This window comes from Colossoma macropomum, unplaced genomic scaffold, assembly GCF_904425465.1.
Source record: "Colossoma macropomum unplaced genomic scaffold, Colossoma_macropomum, whole genome shotgun sequence".
Classification (NCBI taxonomy): Eukaryota; Metazoa; Chordata; class Actinopteri; order Characiformes; family Serrasalmidae; genus Colossoma; species Colossoma macropomum.
Window position 1 is genome coordinate 33,680,281 of NW_023494802.1, and position 16,371 is coordinate 33,696,651.

Consider the following 16,371-nt stretch of genomic DNA (forward strand, 5'->3'; position numbering starts at 1 on the left):
TTCACATAGAGTGCCAAGCACATCTCTTTATTCAGTCACATTTTAAAAATGGAGTTGGCAGATGCCACAGACAATTATACTGGCCACAACAAACAACTTAAAATACGCTTCTCACATTTTGAAGTAGACTTTACGCTTGATACATCAGGAATATCGTGTGTAAATACTGGTCTACCATTTGATTCCTTTTTGTCCCTTACGCAAATTAATCTAATACTCTTCTCCCTCTTCCTCTCCCTCACCCTCAATGGAGTCAACTCCAACCTCCTCATAATCCTTCTCCAGAGCAGCCATGTCCTCTCTGGCCTCAGAGAACTCTCCCTCCTCCATACCCTCACCAACATACCAGTGCACGAAGGCACGCTTAGCGTACATCAGATCAAACTTGTGATCCAAACGAGCCCAGGCCTCAGCAATAGCTGTGGTGTTGCTCAGCATGCACACGGCCCTCTGCACCTTGGCCAGGTCTCCACCTGGAACCACAGTGGGGGGCTGGTAGTTGATGCCAACCTTGAAACCAGTAGGACACCAGTCCACAAACTGGATGGTGCGCTTGGTCTTGATAGTGGCAATAGCAGCATTCACATCTTTGGGCACAACGTCACCACGGTACAGCAGGCAGCAGGCCATGTACTTGCCGTGACGTGGATCACATTTCACCATCTGATTGGCTGGCTCAAAGCAAGCGTTAGTGATTTCAGCCACAGAGAGCTGCTCATGGTAAGCCTTCTCTGCTGAAATCACTGGAGCGTAGGTGGCCAGTGGGAAATGGATACGGGGGTAGGGCACCAAGTTGGTCTGGAACTCAGTGAGATCAACATTGAGGGCACCATCGAATCGGAGGGAGGCAGTGATGGAGGACACAATCTGACTAATGAGCCTATTCAGGTTGGTGTAAGTAGGACGCTCAATATCGAGGTTCCTACGGCAAATGTCATAGATAGCCTCATTGTCTACCATGAAGGCACAGTCAGAGTGCTCAAGGGTGGTGTGGGTGGTCAGGATGGAGTTGTAGGGCTCCACCACAGCAGTGGACACTTGGGGAGCTGGGTAGATGGAGAACTCCAGCTTGGACTTCTTGCCGTAGTCGACAGACAGGCGCTCCATCAGCAGGGAAGTGAAACCGGAACCGGTACCACCACCAAAGCTGTGGAAGACCAGGAAACCCTGGAGCCCTGTGCACTGGTCAGCCTGAAACGAAAAAAAGCACATTAATACTATATATATAATTAATAATTTTTATTTTCTCAATATCAAACAATTCACAGCTACCCACCAGTTTGCGGATCCTGTCCAACACCAGATCAATAATTTCCTTGCCAATGGTGTAGTGACCACGAGCATAGTTGTTGGCAGCATCCTCCTTTCCTGTGATGAGCTGTTCAGGGTGGAACAGCTGGCGGTAAGTTCCAGTGCGGACCTCATCTGGAGAGACAGATGTGGTTAATAAATTGACCACAACAAACTAACTACTATTAGTTTAATAAACAAAATTATCCTGAATCCTACCTATGACTGTGGGCTCCAGATCAACAAACACAGCCCTGGGGACGTGCTTTCCAGCTCCAGTCTCACTGAAGAAGGTGTTGAAAGAATCGTCTCCTCCTCCAATGGTCTTGTCGCTGGGCATCTGCCCGTCAGGCTGGATGCCGTGCTCAAGACAATAGAGCTCCCAGCAGGCATTGCCAATCTGGACACCAGCCTGACCCACGTGGATGGAGATGCACTCACGCTGTTAAGCGAAAGAAAGTCGAACAATTTTTCATTAACCATAATGTTTGTGATAACATAACAATTGTCTCGTTGTAATTTTCCTAGCCTGGGTCATAAAGGAAACAGGAAAGGAGAGAAAGAAAAGCTGTGGACGTATCAGGGTAAATTGCAGATAATGTACATACGTCCAAAAAGGTTTGGATAATTGATGATGCAAGGCCCGCCTTGGACTAATGCAGGGCCGTGTAGCAGAGCTAGCAGTCAGCAGAATGCTCTCCATTCACTGCAACACTGCAGATACTGTGCCATGACAGAGCCCCACCCAAGCGGCACAATCCAGCACAGACTGCCAAAGTGACCAACTGCACCACGAGAAGTCAGCTGTCATCTTCCTTCCTCTTTTCCAAAGCTTCTCACTGTCGTACAGGAACTAAATGGCTGATATACATTTTCAGCCCTCGCTCTCATTTTATTAAGTCTACTTGAAATTACAGTCAGAAGGCTTATTTGATTCAAAGAACCCAATCAAACCTCCCTCATAACTGAACTAAATGTACACATAAGAGTTTGAATAAAGATGGCATGGCTGAACAAAGACACTGCAATCTGCATTTGATACAGTTTCCTGAGGGCGACCATACCAACCAAACTCAAACTGAATTAAAGGCAATGTCCCTTGAGGACATGAGCAGCTGTTAAATGTAACAGGAATAGGAACTGGTCAGTCATGCCACACATAAGGTCCAGCAGACAGCTGCAGGAGCCCCCACCCAGTCTTCTCCTTCAGCGAATGGAGGATGGGAGGATGGTGGTACATTTCCAAGAACATTCTCTGCTCTTTTCCAATGCCAACCCTGCATCTTATCATCACTCCATCAGCCACCTTGATAAAAGAGCCATTTAGGATTAATAATGAATTGCCTGCATTAGCTAAGACACAAACAGATACCTTGAATAACTGAGGGAGTATCTAACGTTAAAATTTAATGTCATTGATCAGAAAGCATGCAATCCATGCACTGTGATGAAATGGGTGATGTATGGCGGACAAGGTGGGTTTTGTGATATCATAAGATCTTAGAATCTTAATAATGGCAACGGAAGAACAGGTGAACAGTTCATGCTCTCCATCAAGCAGCAGTATGGTTATGTATGAAGTGAGCTCCATTTTTTTAACATAGGCTAATCAGGTCAACCTCAAAGCCAGTTTAAGGAAACAATGAATGAAATTGAGCATTTATCCATTCAGACAACACGTAAAAGCCGGTTAGCCTTACAGACACTGACAATACAAACTGATATTTGGTGATGTGCTACAAAATTGTGTATAAACTGGGTGTTTTTTACGCTAAATCTATATGCTGCATTGTTTCATTGTGTCTGTATCTGTGTCAGTCTCAGCCTCAGCCTCAGCCTCAGCCTCCATCTTGGTGAAAAAGGCGCGCCCAGTCTCAAAGAAAAAGCCGCTACAGCTGTTTGAATCCGACGAGATGAAGGATGAAATGAAATGAAAGGAATGGGCAACAGGAAACACAATCTGTTTGGTCACTGACAGCCGAAAAGCTACATTACTCACCATTGTTCCGAAGGAGATGAAGCGAAATCAAAGGAGGCAGAGAATGTCTTTAATGTTGACACTGAGTTTGTTCACAGTGCCGTCTGAGCAGCACAGGAGGGGGCGGGGCAAAAACCTTCATGACGTACTGTCGCATACCGCGTCAGCCAATCGGAGCGTTCGAACGAGGACGCGTCAAGCTGGCGCAGGCTGGTTCTGCAGTCCAGATCCGAGCCAAATCTGACACACCTGCTCCAGATGTTCAACGTGTTCTTGGACAAGTTTGGTGGAACAAGCCCTGCAGAGATTTTACTAACATAAAAGTGTTATTAGTACTAATAAAATATAAATCTGACTATTTTGATTTTTAGCATGTCTATCATTTTACACATGCCTATATTTGTTTTCAGTTGTCACTTGTAAGAATTTAAGGCATTTCCCAGTTCATTTTAATGGTAGGAACAATTTTACAAGTATGTATTAAATTTTAAAAAGTCCGTATTCTACACTTTTCTTTCCTTTTTTTTCCCTCTGAGATCCCCTTATGACATTTCTGTAGGTTTATGGACCAAAAAAAACAATCATAAAACATTTTTACATGAACTTTTTACAACCTCTGTCTAGCTCTTTTCTTACTGTGCCTTCAACACTGATAAATATGAACGAGCTCTGTTCTGATCTCATTCAAAAAGCATTCAGGGCTGAAACACTTCTTATGACTTCATTGTGAGTGGTCGGTGCTAAACCACTGCTGCCTAAATAGGTGGGTATATATAAATGTGCTGTTTTTTGTGTCATCACAGTAATAATAAACTGAAAACGGACTATTTTTGCAGTTTGTTTCCACATATAGACCATATGGACTGTATTCCAACATTGGCCATATTCCAAGTCTCAAAATGTACTGTTCACTACCTGTTTCATATGGCACGTAAATGGAAATGAAGCTACAAAAGCAGTCCATATTTACTGCACTGTTGTCATGAAAATCAACACAATTACGTATGTCTGTCAGCCTGTAGCAGTTTAGCTCTGCCTACTTAAATTGAATTTATACAGAGTGTTTCAGGCTGCTTTATCAATGAGACACAATATAGGGCAGCCAATCAGAATAGAGCTCATTTACATATCTCATTTTTAAAGGCAGAGTAACAAAAGCAGCATGCCAAATTCCAAGAAATAATGAAAAGTACACACACACACACACACACATCTTCTAAGCCGCTTATTAAAGAAATGTAGAAAAATGAAAATAGTAATTATGACCTTTTTCTGTACATAAAACCACAAACATTATAAAAAAACTGGAAAAGAATTAAAGGAAAAAAATAAAATGCAAGAGAAATAAAATAACAATGTTTACATACGACATAAAACTCTTTTATTTCAGGACAGCAAGAAGAGTCTGATTTATGTGGTAACGTGGTAATTGTAATTATTACATGTTCAATTCGACGTCTTACCATTGAAAACTGAATTGCTACATGTTAAAATGTAGTTCTATCTTTGTCTGTAATGGAAAACTGTGGGTTAAAAGACTGTAGCACTGTTATGCTGAGGACCGCTGGTCTGTAACAACACTGTGGGCTACTGTACGGCCTGTGATTTATAATGCAAAATGGCTGAATGCCTCCACTGTAGGAGATGCTATCAGGGTGAGCTCAGCTCATGTTCCAGAAAGTCAGAACCCTCCCCCACCATCATCCCCACCGTAGCTCCTCCCTCCGTCCTAGATTTGGCTGAAATGATGTCATCTTCTTGTCACGTGACCAGCTAGGCTCTGGTTTTGCTTTGTCAGTGTGCGGTTCACTTCACTTCACATCCTTCCATGTGATCATGTCAAGTAGCTCAGATGCGTTCAGGGTCAATTCAGTGAGCTTCAAACCAGTATTTCCTGGAAAAAAAAACACACTTCACAATGTTTTTTGTGAAGAAAATGCAGTGGTGCAGTCTGCTAAACTGAGCGCACATGACTCTGCACACCTAATTGCAGGGTAAGGACTTTTCAGAACACAAAGAGCAGCTTTGGGTTCCTACTCGTCTTCCCCACACAAGAATCTGTGGTATTTTGGCAGGTCTGTTGGGCTTTCACATTCTGATTTCATCAGCCCACACTGCTTAAACACACTGCTTTGTTGACTTTCTTACAGTTGAGCAGGTCTATTAGGTTTGTTAGTCGAGAACACCAAGAAATAGAATTATTCAGAGAGAACGTATTAAAGAAGTCTTGTGTTAAAACACCAGATTAACTGTTTACAACAGTCTCTCCTCTCTTGGCTGTCAAACTTTAAGCTCAGGCCATGTGGTAGCATCTGTAACACATGTGCTGACAGACTAGTTTAGTGGTGCAATGGAAATTTTACACACATACACACACACAGGAGTACTTTGTCCACACTCCACATGTGTCATGTCCTCCTGGCCCGCCCCCCCCATGTTTCATGTTGAGGTAACACTGGGCTAAATATTTCTTGCTGCCTGTTGAAGTGCGTCTTCTGCTCTGATGCTACAATGGTTTTGAGCTGCGACTGCGGTCCTCGACCTACTGTAACCCAAATGTTTTCCAAAACTCCGGTAATAAAATAGAAACCAACCCATGATCTTAACAGCGAACAGTTGAATTACATGTTCTTCAGTATCACCTTTTCACCATCTCTCAGCCTAATAATTCTGACTAATTTACTGCAAACGCTGTTCTCACTGCAGACTAGTTCCAAAAGAATTTTTCCTGAGTTTTTCCTTTGTTTGATAAAGGAAGTAGTGCTTAGTGATGTCTTTGAGGCATGTTCATCTGTTTTATAGGAACAATAGAACACTTGAGATTATGTGTTGTTGTGAATAACAATGTGGTCTTCCTCCAAAAAAAGTAGTTCCACGGGAACCATTGTTGTTACTTAGCAACTTGTGGTCAGCAGAACAATATAGGTACAGTTGTATGTGAACATTTGGGCATCCCTGGTCAAATGTCATGCCTTGTTGAATTTCTAAGTGAAAATAAGCTAACACATCTGAATTTAACACATTGGGGGAAAATGCAACGTGAAATATGGACTGTGCAAAAGTTATGGCACCTTTTATATGTTATATTTTTTCATGCTTCAGCAAATAAATAGAGATGATGCCCTAAAATTCGTAGAAAAATGTCATATTTAAGTTCCCTGTAGATGTGGTAGAAAATCAAGAAAACGTGTACTTTGATCAGGGATGTTCAAACTGTTGCATGTACATATAACATTTTTGAACCAATAAGATTATGTGGTCAGTTTTATTGTCTTTACTGTTAAGGTTTTATGCCATTTAAAAGTTTTTCCTATAACCATACATCTGAGAAGCTAAGAACCATTTACTATGTCTTATTTTTAAGAGAGCACTTGTTATTTTCATTGAACATTTACCTCCACAGAGTTCCTATCATTCTTAAACTGATGAAAACACACATGATAAGGATGGCAGTTGTATGGCAGGTGTTAAAGATGCCCAGTAAGAATGTGATAAATTCAAAATGCTGGACTAGAGCGAAGGATTCCGCTGGAAGGGCCCTAGCAGCTGGGATAGCTAGAGGAATTCAAACAGCTGTGGAGATGAGAATAGGATAGCAGGGTGAAAGGCAGAAGCAGTTGCCCATGGAGAGCAGTCCTCAAACATAAACTGTTGAACTCATTTGGTCTTCTGCCATCTCTTGTGTGCACTTAATGTCACATTGTAGCCCATAGCGAGTGATGCATGGGCTTAACCTTCTAACTAAACAGAGACAGTGTTCCTCAGTTGTGTACAGGATTCTGGTATGGCCTATTTTAAGACACTGGTTAATCTGAAGTGCTGACGATTCAAGTTGCAAAGTAGCATCTCCACATTTAAATGTGAATTCCACCAATTTTTCAAAATGTTTGTAGAATTCAGTTGTTAAAAGAACAGTTCAGCAAAAAATCTAATTTACACACCTAATTTTCCCCCTTAGCCCAGATGTAGTTGATCAGTCAAGACATATTTGGAGTCCAAATTTTGCTTCTTTAGTTTAGAACTGGAGCTAAATTAAGGCTAACACTGCAAACCGACACTAAAAACCAATAATCACTCAAATAGCCCAAATCCTTTCTGTAAAACCACATCACTAAACCTTCTCTCAACCCACTCCAAGTCACATCCAGGTCTTTATTAAGGATGTGCAGACTTGCCAATGTGATTTAGAGAACAGCAGGACTTACTGTGAGGTGTAAAACTTAACAAAACTTCCCATAGGTAGCCACATCAGACGACACCTGGGATTGTATTCACAAAGCAAAACTAGTCTTGAGTCAGATTCCTTAATATTCATGACTGTCATTGTGACAAATACTGATTCTAGATCAGCACTTCTTCTACTGAGATGGTTTGTGAGCACAGTCCTTGTTGTCTAATGTGGCTACCTGCAGATTTGTTCATTTTTATAGTTTACAGTCATACCGTGTCCTAAACTACAAAGACAAATCTGCACAATCTTAATGAAGACCCAGATGCAGTTTGAGCGGGTTGAAAGAACTTTTGAAGATGTATTTTTACAGAAACGATTTAGGCTGTTTGGGTGACTATTAAGTTCTGTGTTTGTTAGCAATGTCAGCCTTGCCACTCCAGTTCTAAAGAAACAACATTTGGACTCCAAACATGTCTCGGCCAAACTACATCTGGGGTAAGTGGAAAATTTTGTCAATTCAATTTTTGGCCAAACCATTCCTTTAAAATGTCGACAAAGTCATTAAGTGTGGTCTAATTTGAAACATGCCATTCTAGAAAAATCAACCAACTCAGATTTCTTTACAATAGTGGTGATAGGAACCAGACATCAGATAAATGTACCGTCTCTAAAAGCTACCTCATGAAACGCTATCATGTGGAATGGTTACAAAACATCACCTGATGCCTGAAACGCCCAGTGTTACTGTAGTTTTGAGAGATTTGGTCTAAATGGCATTGTTTACAATAAATTCAGAGCAGAAATGTACACGTAGGGTGTTATAAAGCGAAATAGTACGATAAACTTTTTTTTTCTGGATTCACCACTGTTTTAACTTTGTCAGCATTACACACAAAAACTCAGAAGACACATGCTTATTTTGGATTGTAAAAATGGCTATATTTGTGTTGTAGAAATCACAATCCCTGGTTCACATCACAAGAATTATAAGACAATTTGAGCTGGTTAATGTCTCGAAATTGCACCAGATAAGACAGCGATGATATGTTTATTGTATATTTTAGGTTCTTTTTGCCCAAACTACTATGTTCCTCTTTCATGGCTGAGAAACCCTTAGTACCTGTAAGTTATGCAGTAACTGCCACTCTGAATGAACTTTAACTTTGGTTCCCTCTGGAGTTTTGTTTCAGCAAATTAGCATGTCTAATGTGTCCGAATGGGAAGAATGATAAGAGTCAAGCCTGTTTCTTTCACTTCCTCCTCATTGCTAGCATGGGTGCCATATCCCATTTGCACTAAGTGCTTTGGAGCCAGTTCTTAAGTAGTTGTGCTCTGCAGAGAACAGAAATCAGGAGAGTGCTTGAGGAAGCTTGAGAGACACAGCCTGTCTCATGGTAATGGGTGGAAATGACATCATGCGTTGGCAGTAAAACGGTATGTCTACACAGCACAAGAACAACGCAGTCTTTTTGCTCAGAGGCCATGATGCACAAGAACGTATGTTACAAAAGTGCCAATGTCCTAAACTTCACAAGATGTTTGATATATAATCCAAGAATAATGATGTTTCGTATTGAATTAGAAGCCATGTCATGTGCAGTGTTTCATGGAAACTCATTAAAAACAGATATGACTATCTGTTGTTAGTAACAAGCCTATAAACATTACTGTAAACATTTGGGCTTTGGCAACACTGACAGAAACAAAGGCTGTAAATCATGGGACTTGACCTCAAATAGCACACCTGACTAGCATTAAATTGATCTTACATGGTAACAGGCAATTGTTGCTGTTTGCAAACTTGTAAAGTCTTAAGGTAGCCTAAACAAAGACTTCAGGGAGTATCAAACAAAGCCTGTAACCATGGCAGATGGCGGGGTGAGATTCCCTTGGGTACAGAGTCAATTTTCAGATCTATTGTTTACCTCAAGGAGGTTTTGGTAGAGTTTCATTCATACTTTAATACTTTAGATTTCCGACACATGTGGTACCATATATTGCTATCACTGGAATTATGTAGCTAGAAATGCCATTGTGTTGGGATGATGCCCCTTTAAGACAACCTGCTAACCTTCATAATATGAGGGACTGGTAAAATGTTGTATTGGAGTGACTAAGCAACAACCTAGGGAGACAGGAAAGCAGAGAAGGAGGGGTGTCCATATGTCCCCCACTGAGGCAGCTGCATCCTGCCCTGGGGATCGGCCTTCAGGCCTGGTCATGTGGCCCACAAATAATGGCAGTTAATGTGGGTTTGTGTATTAGCTCCAGGATACTGGAGGGTAGCTTAGCAACCTCGCTATTCATCGCCTAGCAACGGCAGAGCCTGGGACAAGGGCCTGGGGGGTTGGGTGTCCGTTACTCCCTGGCCTATATGTCTCTCCATCCATACTGGCTCTTTTGACCTCACTTACCCATGCCTTGAAGAATTTTTGCAGCTCAAAAATGTGGGCTGTTTGCTTAAGCACTTGCATTTAGCTACAACCTAGGATCATAGCTACAAACTAAAGTTGTGAGATTCCTATTCTGGGACATACCTTAAGGTGTTTTGTGAATATCACGGAACCTGATATTAAATACATTTGAAATATAACCACCATTAAAAGTAAATTGCATTAACACAGCTGCACTGAGGCCTGCTTTTGGCATATTGCACACAAGAGCATTACATCACTGTATTAGTCTGTAGGCTAGATGAATCTTTAGCGTTAGACACCAGATGGAAGATGGGACAATCAAGTTATAGTGCAAAATGCACAGAGCTATCACATTTAATACTTAAAATACAATATTTAACCACGTTTAAAGGATACAAATATGTTAAAGCAGAGTCTAAGGAGAAAGGATAGCACAATGCTATTTTCACTGTAGTGAAACTTTGTTGTCTGAAGAGAATCCTAGGCAGAACAATGGACTGACCCTTATAGACCCAACTTTCTCCGTTTTTCTTTCCTCCCAGTGGATCAACAAGCATTTTTGTCGAACCTTATTTGTTCAGAAGAAATTTCATTTAACACAATTCAAGGTATGAAAATATATACATCCAGTAAAACGTTGCTAGTGTTTGAGATGGTAACTGGGTGAGGCTCTGGGAGGAGGCTTCTCATCCCTCATCTTTTTTTTCGTCCAATAGTAATTGGCCACTTCTCCGTTGCCGGGTAGACTTTCCGAAGCTCGGCCAATGAAAACGAGGCACACGCAGTCGCTACGGCAACACGCATATATATTGGGAGGCTCGAGTGTTAAACGTTATTCTTCTTACATCGACCCCTTAGCTGTCGAACTGTAAGATACCTCCGCCAAGAGAGCCTTTTCATCTCGACGGGAAAGACCATTAGGAAAAATGGTGAGCACGTTTTCTGTTTCATGTTGCTTAATGACTGGTTATATCTGAAATTAGATTCTAAAACTATATTTCAAATAGCCTATATTGTATTTGTGTTTTTACGTAACGTTAGACCTCACAGAAGACGAAAATACACCAACGTTAGTTATATTTCGTAAGGAGTGAATAAAATGTGCCCAAAGCCTCTCAGACGCTTTTCAAGCTCATTCAAAGTAGTTCGCCTAAGCCTGTGAGGAAAATCTAATGTGGTCATACATTTTGTAAAGATTTGTAAAAGCCTACGCTTGTAGATAGTTTGTAGTGAGATGCTAGCTCGAGAAATGATAGAAAGAGCGGGAGGAGACGACAAAGAAAAGCAGGAGTGCGGTGTGAGGGGAATAAATAATCTGGGTGTAACCGGCTCCACGCTGTCCGCTCGCCTGTCATGGTATCATTGGAAAAAACATGAAATCCAGCGCCTCCCCAAGGACGTATCGGATTCTCAGTGTCCCGTTATATTTACTGTACTTTTTAATATACTAAAAGTAGTCAGATTCAAACGTTCAACGAAATACTATCCTCAAAACAGATATCCAGTTTCAACAAAGGCTCTGTGGTGGCCAGATGCCATGCAGTATTCATGCTGATGAGGGCTGCAGCATCCCATTAACGGATACACTAACGTTACCATTAATGGATGGGGCGTCTCTGCGCCCAAAGGCTATGTGGGTCACCAGTGGGAGATGCGCCGTCACCATGTCCTGGTGTCAGATAGGCTGCGACACCAATTCTCAGTGATGACAAAGCTTTTGTTAGTGGCTTATATCTGGATAATCTCTTTTCACACTTGAAAAAGTTCTTCAAGGGGTTTATAGTAAAGACAATGGTTCTGTTTGGAACCATGAATTCTATATAGAACCATTTCATGCTTAAATGATTTTTTTTAGATTGATGGAGAATGTGTTGTATATGGTTCTATATAGAACCTTTTGAAAATAGTTCTAGATAATACCAAAAAGGGTTCTGCTATTGTTAGGATGTCAATAGAAGGACTATATAGGACTATGAAGAACCATATACAACACATTTTCCATCAGTCTGAAAAACCATCTCAACATGCAGAGAACTATTTAAGCATGAAGTGTTTTTGTATAGAACACATGGTTCAACATAGAACCTATGCCTTTACAAAAAAACCTCGAAGAACCATCTTTTTTAAGAGTATATCTATACCTAAGACCTCAGCTGCAGACTAGTAGTTAATAACTGTATCATTCTGAAATCATTTTTGTATTATTTTTTTCCATCCACAGTGGAGGGTCTAGTTCCAAAACACGTTATATTAATAATTCATTGTTTGTCTTAATATATGTTGTTGAGGGGGGCTTTACACATACAAGAATTATTGGAGCTATATTATTTTTAATACCACTTTAAATATATATAATTTTTGACAAAGTGTATTGTACATCAGCAGTTATTCTTTTCAGAAATCTTTATACACAAAACTGTTACACATGGGATTAAACACTCTTAATTTGTCCGCTTTCTCCACAGCGTGAGTGCATCTCCATCCACGTGGGTCAGGCTGGTGTCCAGATTGGCAATGCCTGCTGGGAGCTCTATTGTCTTGAGCACGGCATCCAGCCGGACGGGCAGATGCCCAGCGACAAGACCATCGGAGGAGGAGACGATTCTTTCAACACCTTCTTCAGTGAGACTGGAGCTGGAAAGCACGTCCCCAGGGCTGTGTTTGTTGATCTGGAGCCCACAGTCATAGGTAGGTTAGGGATCATAATTTTTCTGGCAGAGATTCAGTTTTAGCAGTAGAGGGCACAATATGAAGGTGGTGTAAAAGAGGTGTAGTCTACATCAAATCAACTTTTTTTTATCAATCAGTCCATGTTCAAGGTCAGCTGTGTTATACTTATCCTATTTAGTACTTTTGCCTGCAATCTTTAACTAACTTTTAAAACATAGGAGTGACAAAAACTGGTATTTAAAAAGTAAAGAGGTCTCTTTCACCCCCATTGAAAATTATTCCTATGCTACTAATGTAATTAAGTTATTTGGTTGTGGTCTGCTCCATCATCTAATTTGTAAGGTCTTTGTTTCCAGATGAGGTCCGCACTGGAACGTATCGCCAGCTATTCCACCCTGAACAGCTCATCACAGGAAAGGAGGATGCTGCCAACAACTATGCTCGTGGTCACTACACCATTGGCAAGGAAATTATTGATCTGGTGTTGGACAGGATCCGCAAACTGGTGGGTGTCTATAATCATCGAACAGTAGTTGAGAAATGATATAATATTTTTTTCTTGTACTAACAAACTTCAAACTGTTCTTTGTAGGCTGACCAGTGCACAGGACTCCAGGGTTTCCTGGTCTTCCACAGCTTTGGTGGTGGTACCGGTTCCGGTTTCACTTCCCTGCTGATGGAGCGCCTGTCTGTTGACTACGGCAAGAAGTCCAAGCTGGAGTTCTCCATCTACCCAGCTCCCCAGGTGTCCACTGCTGTGGTGGAGCCCTACAACTCCATCCTGACCACCCACACCACCCTTGAGCACTCTGACTGTGCCTTCATGGTAGACAATGAAGCTATCTACGACATTTGCCGTAGGAACCTCGATATTGAGCGTCCTACCTACACCAACTTAAATAGGTTGATTGGTCAGATTGTGTCCTCCATCACTGCCTCCCTCCGATTTGATGGTGCCCTCAATGTTGATCTCACTGAGTTCCAGACCAACTTGGTGCCCTACCCCCGTATCCATTTCCCACTGGCCACCTACGCTCCAGTGATCTCAGCAGAGAAGGCTTACCATGAGCAGCTCTCTGTGGCTGAAATCACTAACGCTTGCTTTGAGCCAGCCAATCAGATGGTGAAATGTGATCCACGTCACGGCAAGTACATGGCCTGCTGCCTGCTGTACCGTGGTGACGTGGTGCCCAAAGATGTGAATGCTGCTATTGCCACCATCAAGACCAAGCGCACCATCCAGTTTGTGGACTGGTGTCCTACTGGTTTCAAGGTTGGCATTAACTACCAGCCCCCCACTGTGGTTCCGGGTGGAGACCTGGCCAAGGTGCAGAGGGCCGTGTGCATGCTGAGCAACACCACAGCTATTGCTGAGGCCTGGGCTCGTCTGGATCACAAGTTTGATCTGATGTACGCTAAGCGTGCCTTCGTGCACTGGTATGTTGGTGAGGGTATGGAGGAGGGAGAGTTCTCTGAGGCCAGAGAGGACATGGCTGCTCTGGAGAAGGATTATGAGGAGGTTGGAGTTGACTCCATTGAGGGTGAGGGAGAGGAAGAGGGAGAAGAGTACTAAAATTCAGGAAGTGAACAAATGTCCATTAAGAAGTCATACGACCAACAAAATAACATTGTATGCAAGAATTTGGTGAACATCTGAAATAAAGCTCACTTTCAGTCAAACTCATCCTTTTATTTGTCTTTAATTTTCTTTTTTGGGGGAATATATTCTGTAATTCAACACAAACAGAAAAGAAGCTTCTACAGTATTAACAATACACGTGTGTTCAGAATTAACAAAAAATTACATGAATAAAGATTTTACTTACAACAATATCATTTTACTAATAATAATTCGTTCTAAGACCACCCTGCTGTCATGACTTGTCCTGGGCTATTCAGGCTGTCATCGGCATTGGATTTAATAATTTCTAAAGCAGATCTGCCAACTAACAGAGGCTGCAGTGGAATCCAAGGTCTCTATTTTTGTTTGTTTGTTTTAAACTGATATTAACAGGGCCTTAAGTCAACCAAAAGTTAATCCTGATTTTCTCATGGTTCACTTTTTGTCACTGTGAACTGAATTGAGCAACTATGAGCTAATGTGTAATGTAGCTCTAAAACATTGGTAAGACATTAACAAAGACATTCAAAGTGGTTTGATGCTCCATTCTAGAGAGACCCACTGAGCCAGAACTGTTCATAGTGGTAACGATAGGAACCAGATGTTTGAAGTGTTTAATGCCTCTAAAAGCCACATGACGACATGAAGTAGTTATGAATGTGTTGCCTGATGCCTGAGACATTGTTTGCAGTAGTTCTAAGATAAGGTTTTGGCCTCAAGCATAGATTTAAATGCAGGGTAGGGTAAAACTGACACAATAAACAGTAAAAAAAAATCAGAAGACACGTAGGTTCACTGGTCACATTTACAGTTACCTGGAAAGGTCGCATTTTAATTTTAGTTGATCCAGTTGTGCTGCAGAGGGGCACTAAGGGGGTGAGGTGGGGAGAGAGGGGGTGAGGCCATAGTGTCACTAACTGTTCACAAAGGGAGTCAGACTGAAAGAGTTTAAGAACTGATTTAATGAATGTAGGAACACCATGCTGAAAGTTAAACGGGAATTCCACCAGTTCTTCAAAATTTCTTCATAATTATATTGGTAAGTTGTAAACAAAGTCAGTTTAATGTGTCTCATTCTGGAAAAACATACAGTGAGAAATGTTCACATTGCCCCTAAAGCTACCTCATAAAAGCTACATGAAATAGTTACAAATATGTTGCCAGATGCTTTAAATGTTGTTTTACGAAGGTTCTGAGACAAGATTTTGGCTTGAAAAGTATTTTTTTGCAAGCCATTCATGGAAAAGAGGTTGGAGGGTGTTGTAAACCAAAATAGTGCCCCCCAAAAAAACTTGTGTTTTAAATTTGCCAACATTACACAGAACAATATGAATGCATGTGATGCTCACGTCTGTGTGGATAGTAAATAAAATGGCTATGTTGTAGACATTGTGACCCCTGGTTCTGATCTCCTTCACTATAAAGAGATCTGAATTGCTATATTTATCTTCAGTGCACCACTTCACATCAAAATATTCTGACTTTGTTTACATCTCAATGACTGAATTATGCAGAGATTTGGAAAAATGGGTGGAATTCCCCTTTAAGCATATTAAGTATAATTTCTGTGGATAGTGAACTGCACGCCTGAACGTCATAGTCATGCAATCTCAGTGTCTTCACAGAATCATAGAAACCATAAAAGTTTCTGTTGGTTCTCGATTGTGTCCAGTAGTCAGTAATGGTATTCTGCGTTTTCCTAATGGGTTGATTTCACAGTGTAAAGGATTCTAATGGTTTATCAGGTGCTCTGGGACTGACTCCAGATGCATTTAATGGTTTCCTAACGGGATCTAAAAGTGTCCTACAGGAAACTAGTGCTCTTTAACCATTCTTAACCATTAAGCCAACCCAGAGGAAAGAAGTGTTCTAAATGAGAGAGCCATTTTCTCCTGTTGCTGAAATTTGGGCTCCTGAGAAATAACCCTCAGATCTTCTCAGTTTGATGAAAATATTGTCACACATACGGAATAATTCTTTTGTGTCGGACTGATATCAGCCTGGGCTTAGCTAAATAATATTTCCATAAAAAGAGTGTAAGATAACATCTTCTTCTTATACAGCTCTATTTTATGTCACAGAATACTTTCAGCAGTTTGTCAGTGCAGAAAGAGAACTCATGTTGACATAATTCAGAATTAGTGATGCTGCATTAATGCAACACTGAGATCCCATAGAGAAATCTGATATATGGCCATAGGTGGACATATATCATAAAGAGTCA

The 16,371-nt window shown here is 41.2% G+C and overlaps 2 protein-coding genes across 2 annotated transcripts; one reads left to right on the forward strand and one right to left on the reverse strand.

Annotated features, from left to right (window-relative positions):
- Window positions 1-6: 6 nt before the first annotated feature.
- On the reverse strand, window positions 7-3,396 carry tuba1c (tubulin, alpha 1c). The gene is made up of 4 exons (XM_036590836.1): window positions 3,290-3,396; window positions 1,510-1,732; window positions 1,277-1,425; window positions 7-1,191 (listed from the first exon to the last, which is right to left on the reverse strand). Exons 1-4 carry the CDS (start codon window positions 3,290-3,292, stop codon window positions 211-213), a joined length of 1,356 nt encoding a protein of 451 aa, XP_036446729.1. The 5' UTR covers window positions 3,293-3,396; the 3' UTR covers window positions 7-210.
- Window positions 3,397-10,643: 7,247 nt separating this feature from the next.
- Window positions 10,644-14,210, forward strand: tuba1a (tubulin, alpha 1a). Its single transcript, XM_036590999.1, has 4 exons — window positions 10,644-10,785; window positions 12,322-12,544; window positions 12,883-13,031; window positions 13,119-14,210. The coding sequence occupies exons 1-4, from the start codon at window positions 10,783-10,785 to the stop codon at window positions 14,097-14,099; spliced, it is 1,356 nt and encodes a 451-aa protein (XP_036446892.1). The 5' UTR covers window positions 10,644-10,782; the 3' UTR covers window positions 14,100-14,210.
- Window positions 14,211-16,371: the final 2,161 nt, after the last annotated feature.

What these genes read in the sequence shown, in the direction of transcription:
- tuba1c (XM_036590836.1), bottom strand. An exon ending in TCTGGAGCCCACAGTCATAG is followed by an intron (nt 1,426 to 1,509) that starts GTAGGATTCAGG and finishes CTGTCTCTCCAG; the next exon opens with ATGAGGTCCGCACTGGAACT. An exon ending in TGGACAGGATCCGCAAACTG is followed by an intron (nt 1,192 to 1,276) that starts GTGGGTAGCTGT and finishes TTTTCGTTTCAG; the next exon opens with GCTGACCAGTGCACAGGGCT.
- tuba1a (XM_036590999.1), top strand. An exon ending in TCTGGAGCCCACAGTCATAG is followed by an intron (nt 12,545 to 12,882) that starts GTAGGTTAGGGA and finishes CTTTGTTTCCAG; the next exon opens with ATGAGGTCCGCACTGGAACG. An exon ending in TGGACAGGATCCGCAAACTG is followed by an intron (nt 13,032 to 13,118) that starts GTGGGTGTCTAT and finishes TGTTCTTTGTAG; the next exon opens with GCTGACCAGTGCACAGGACT.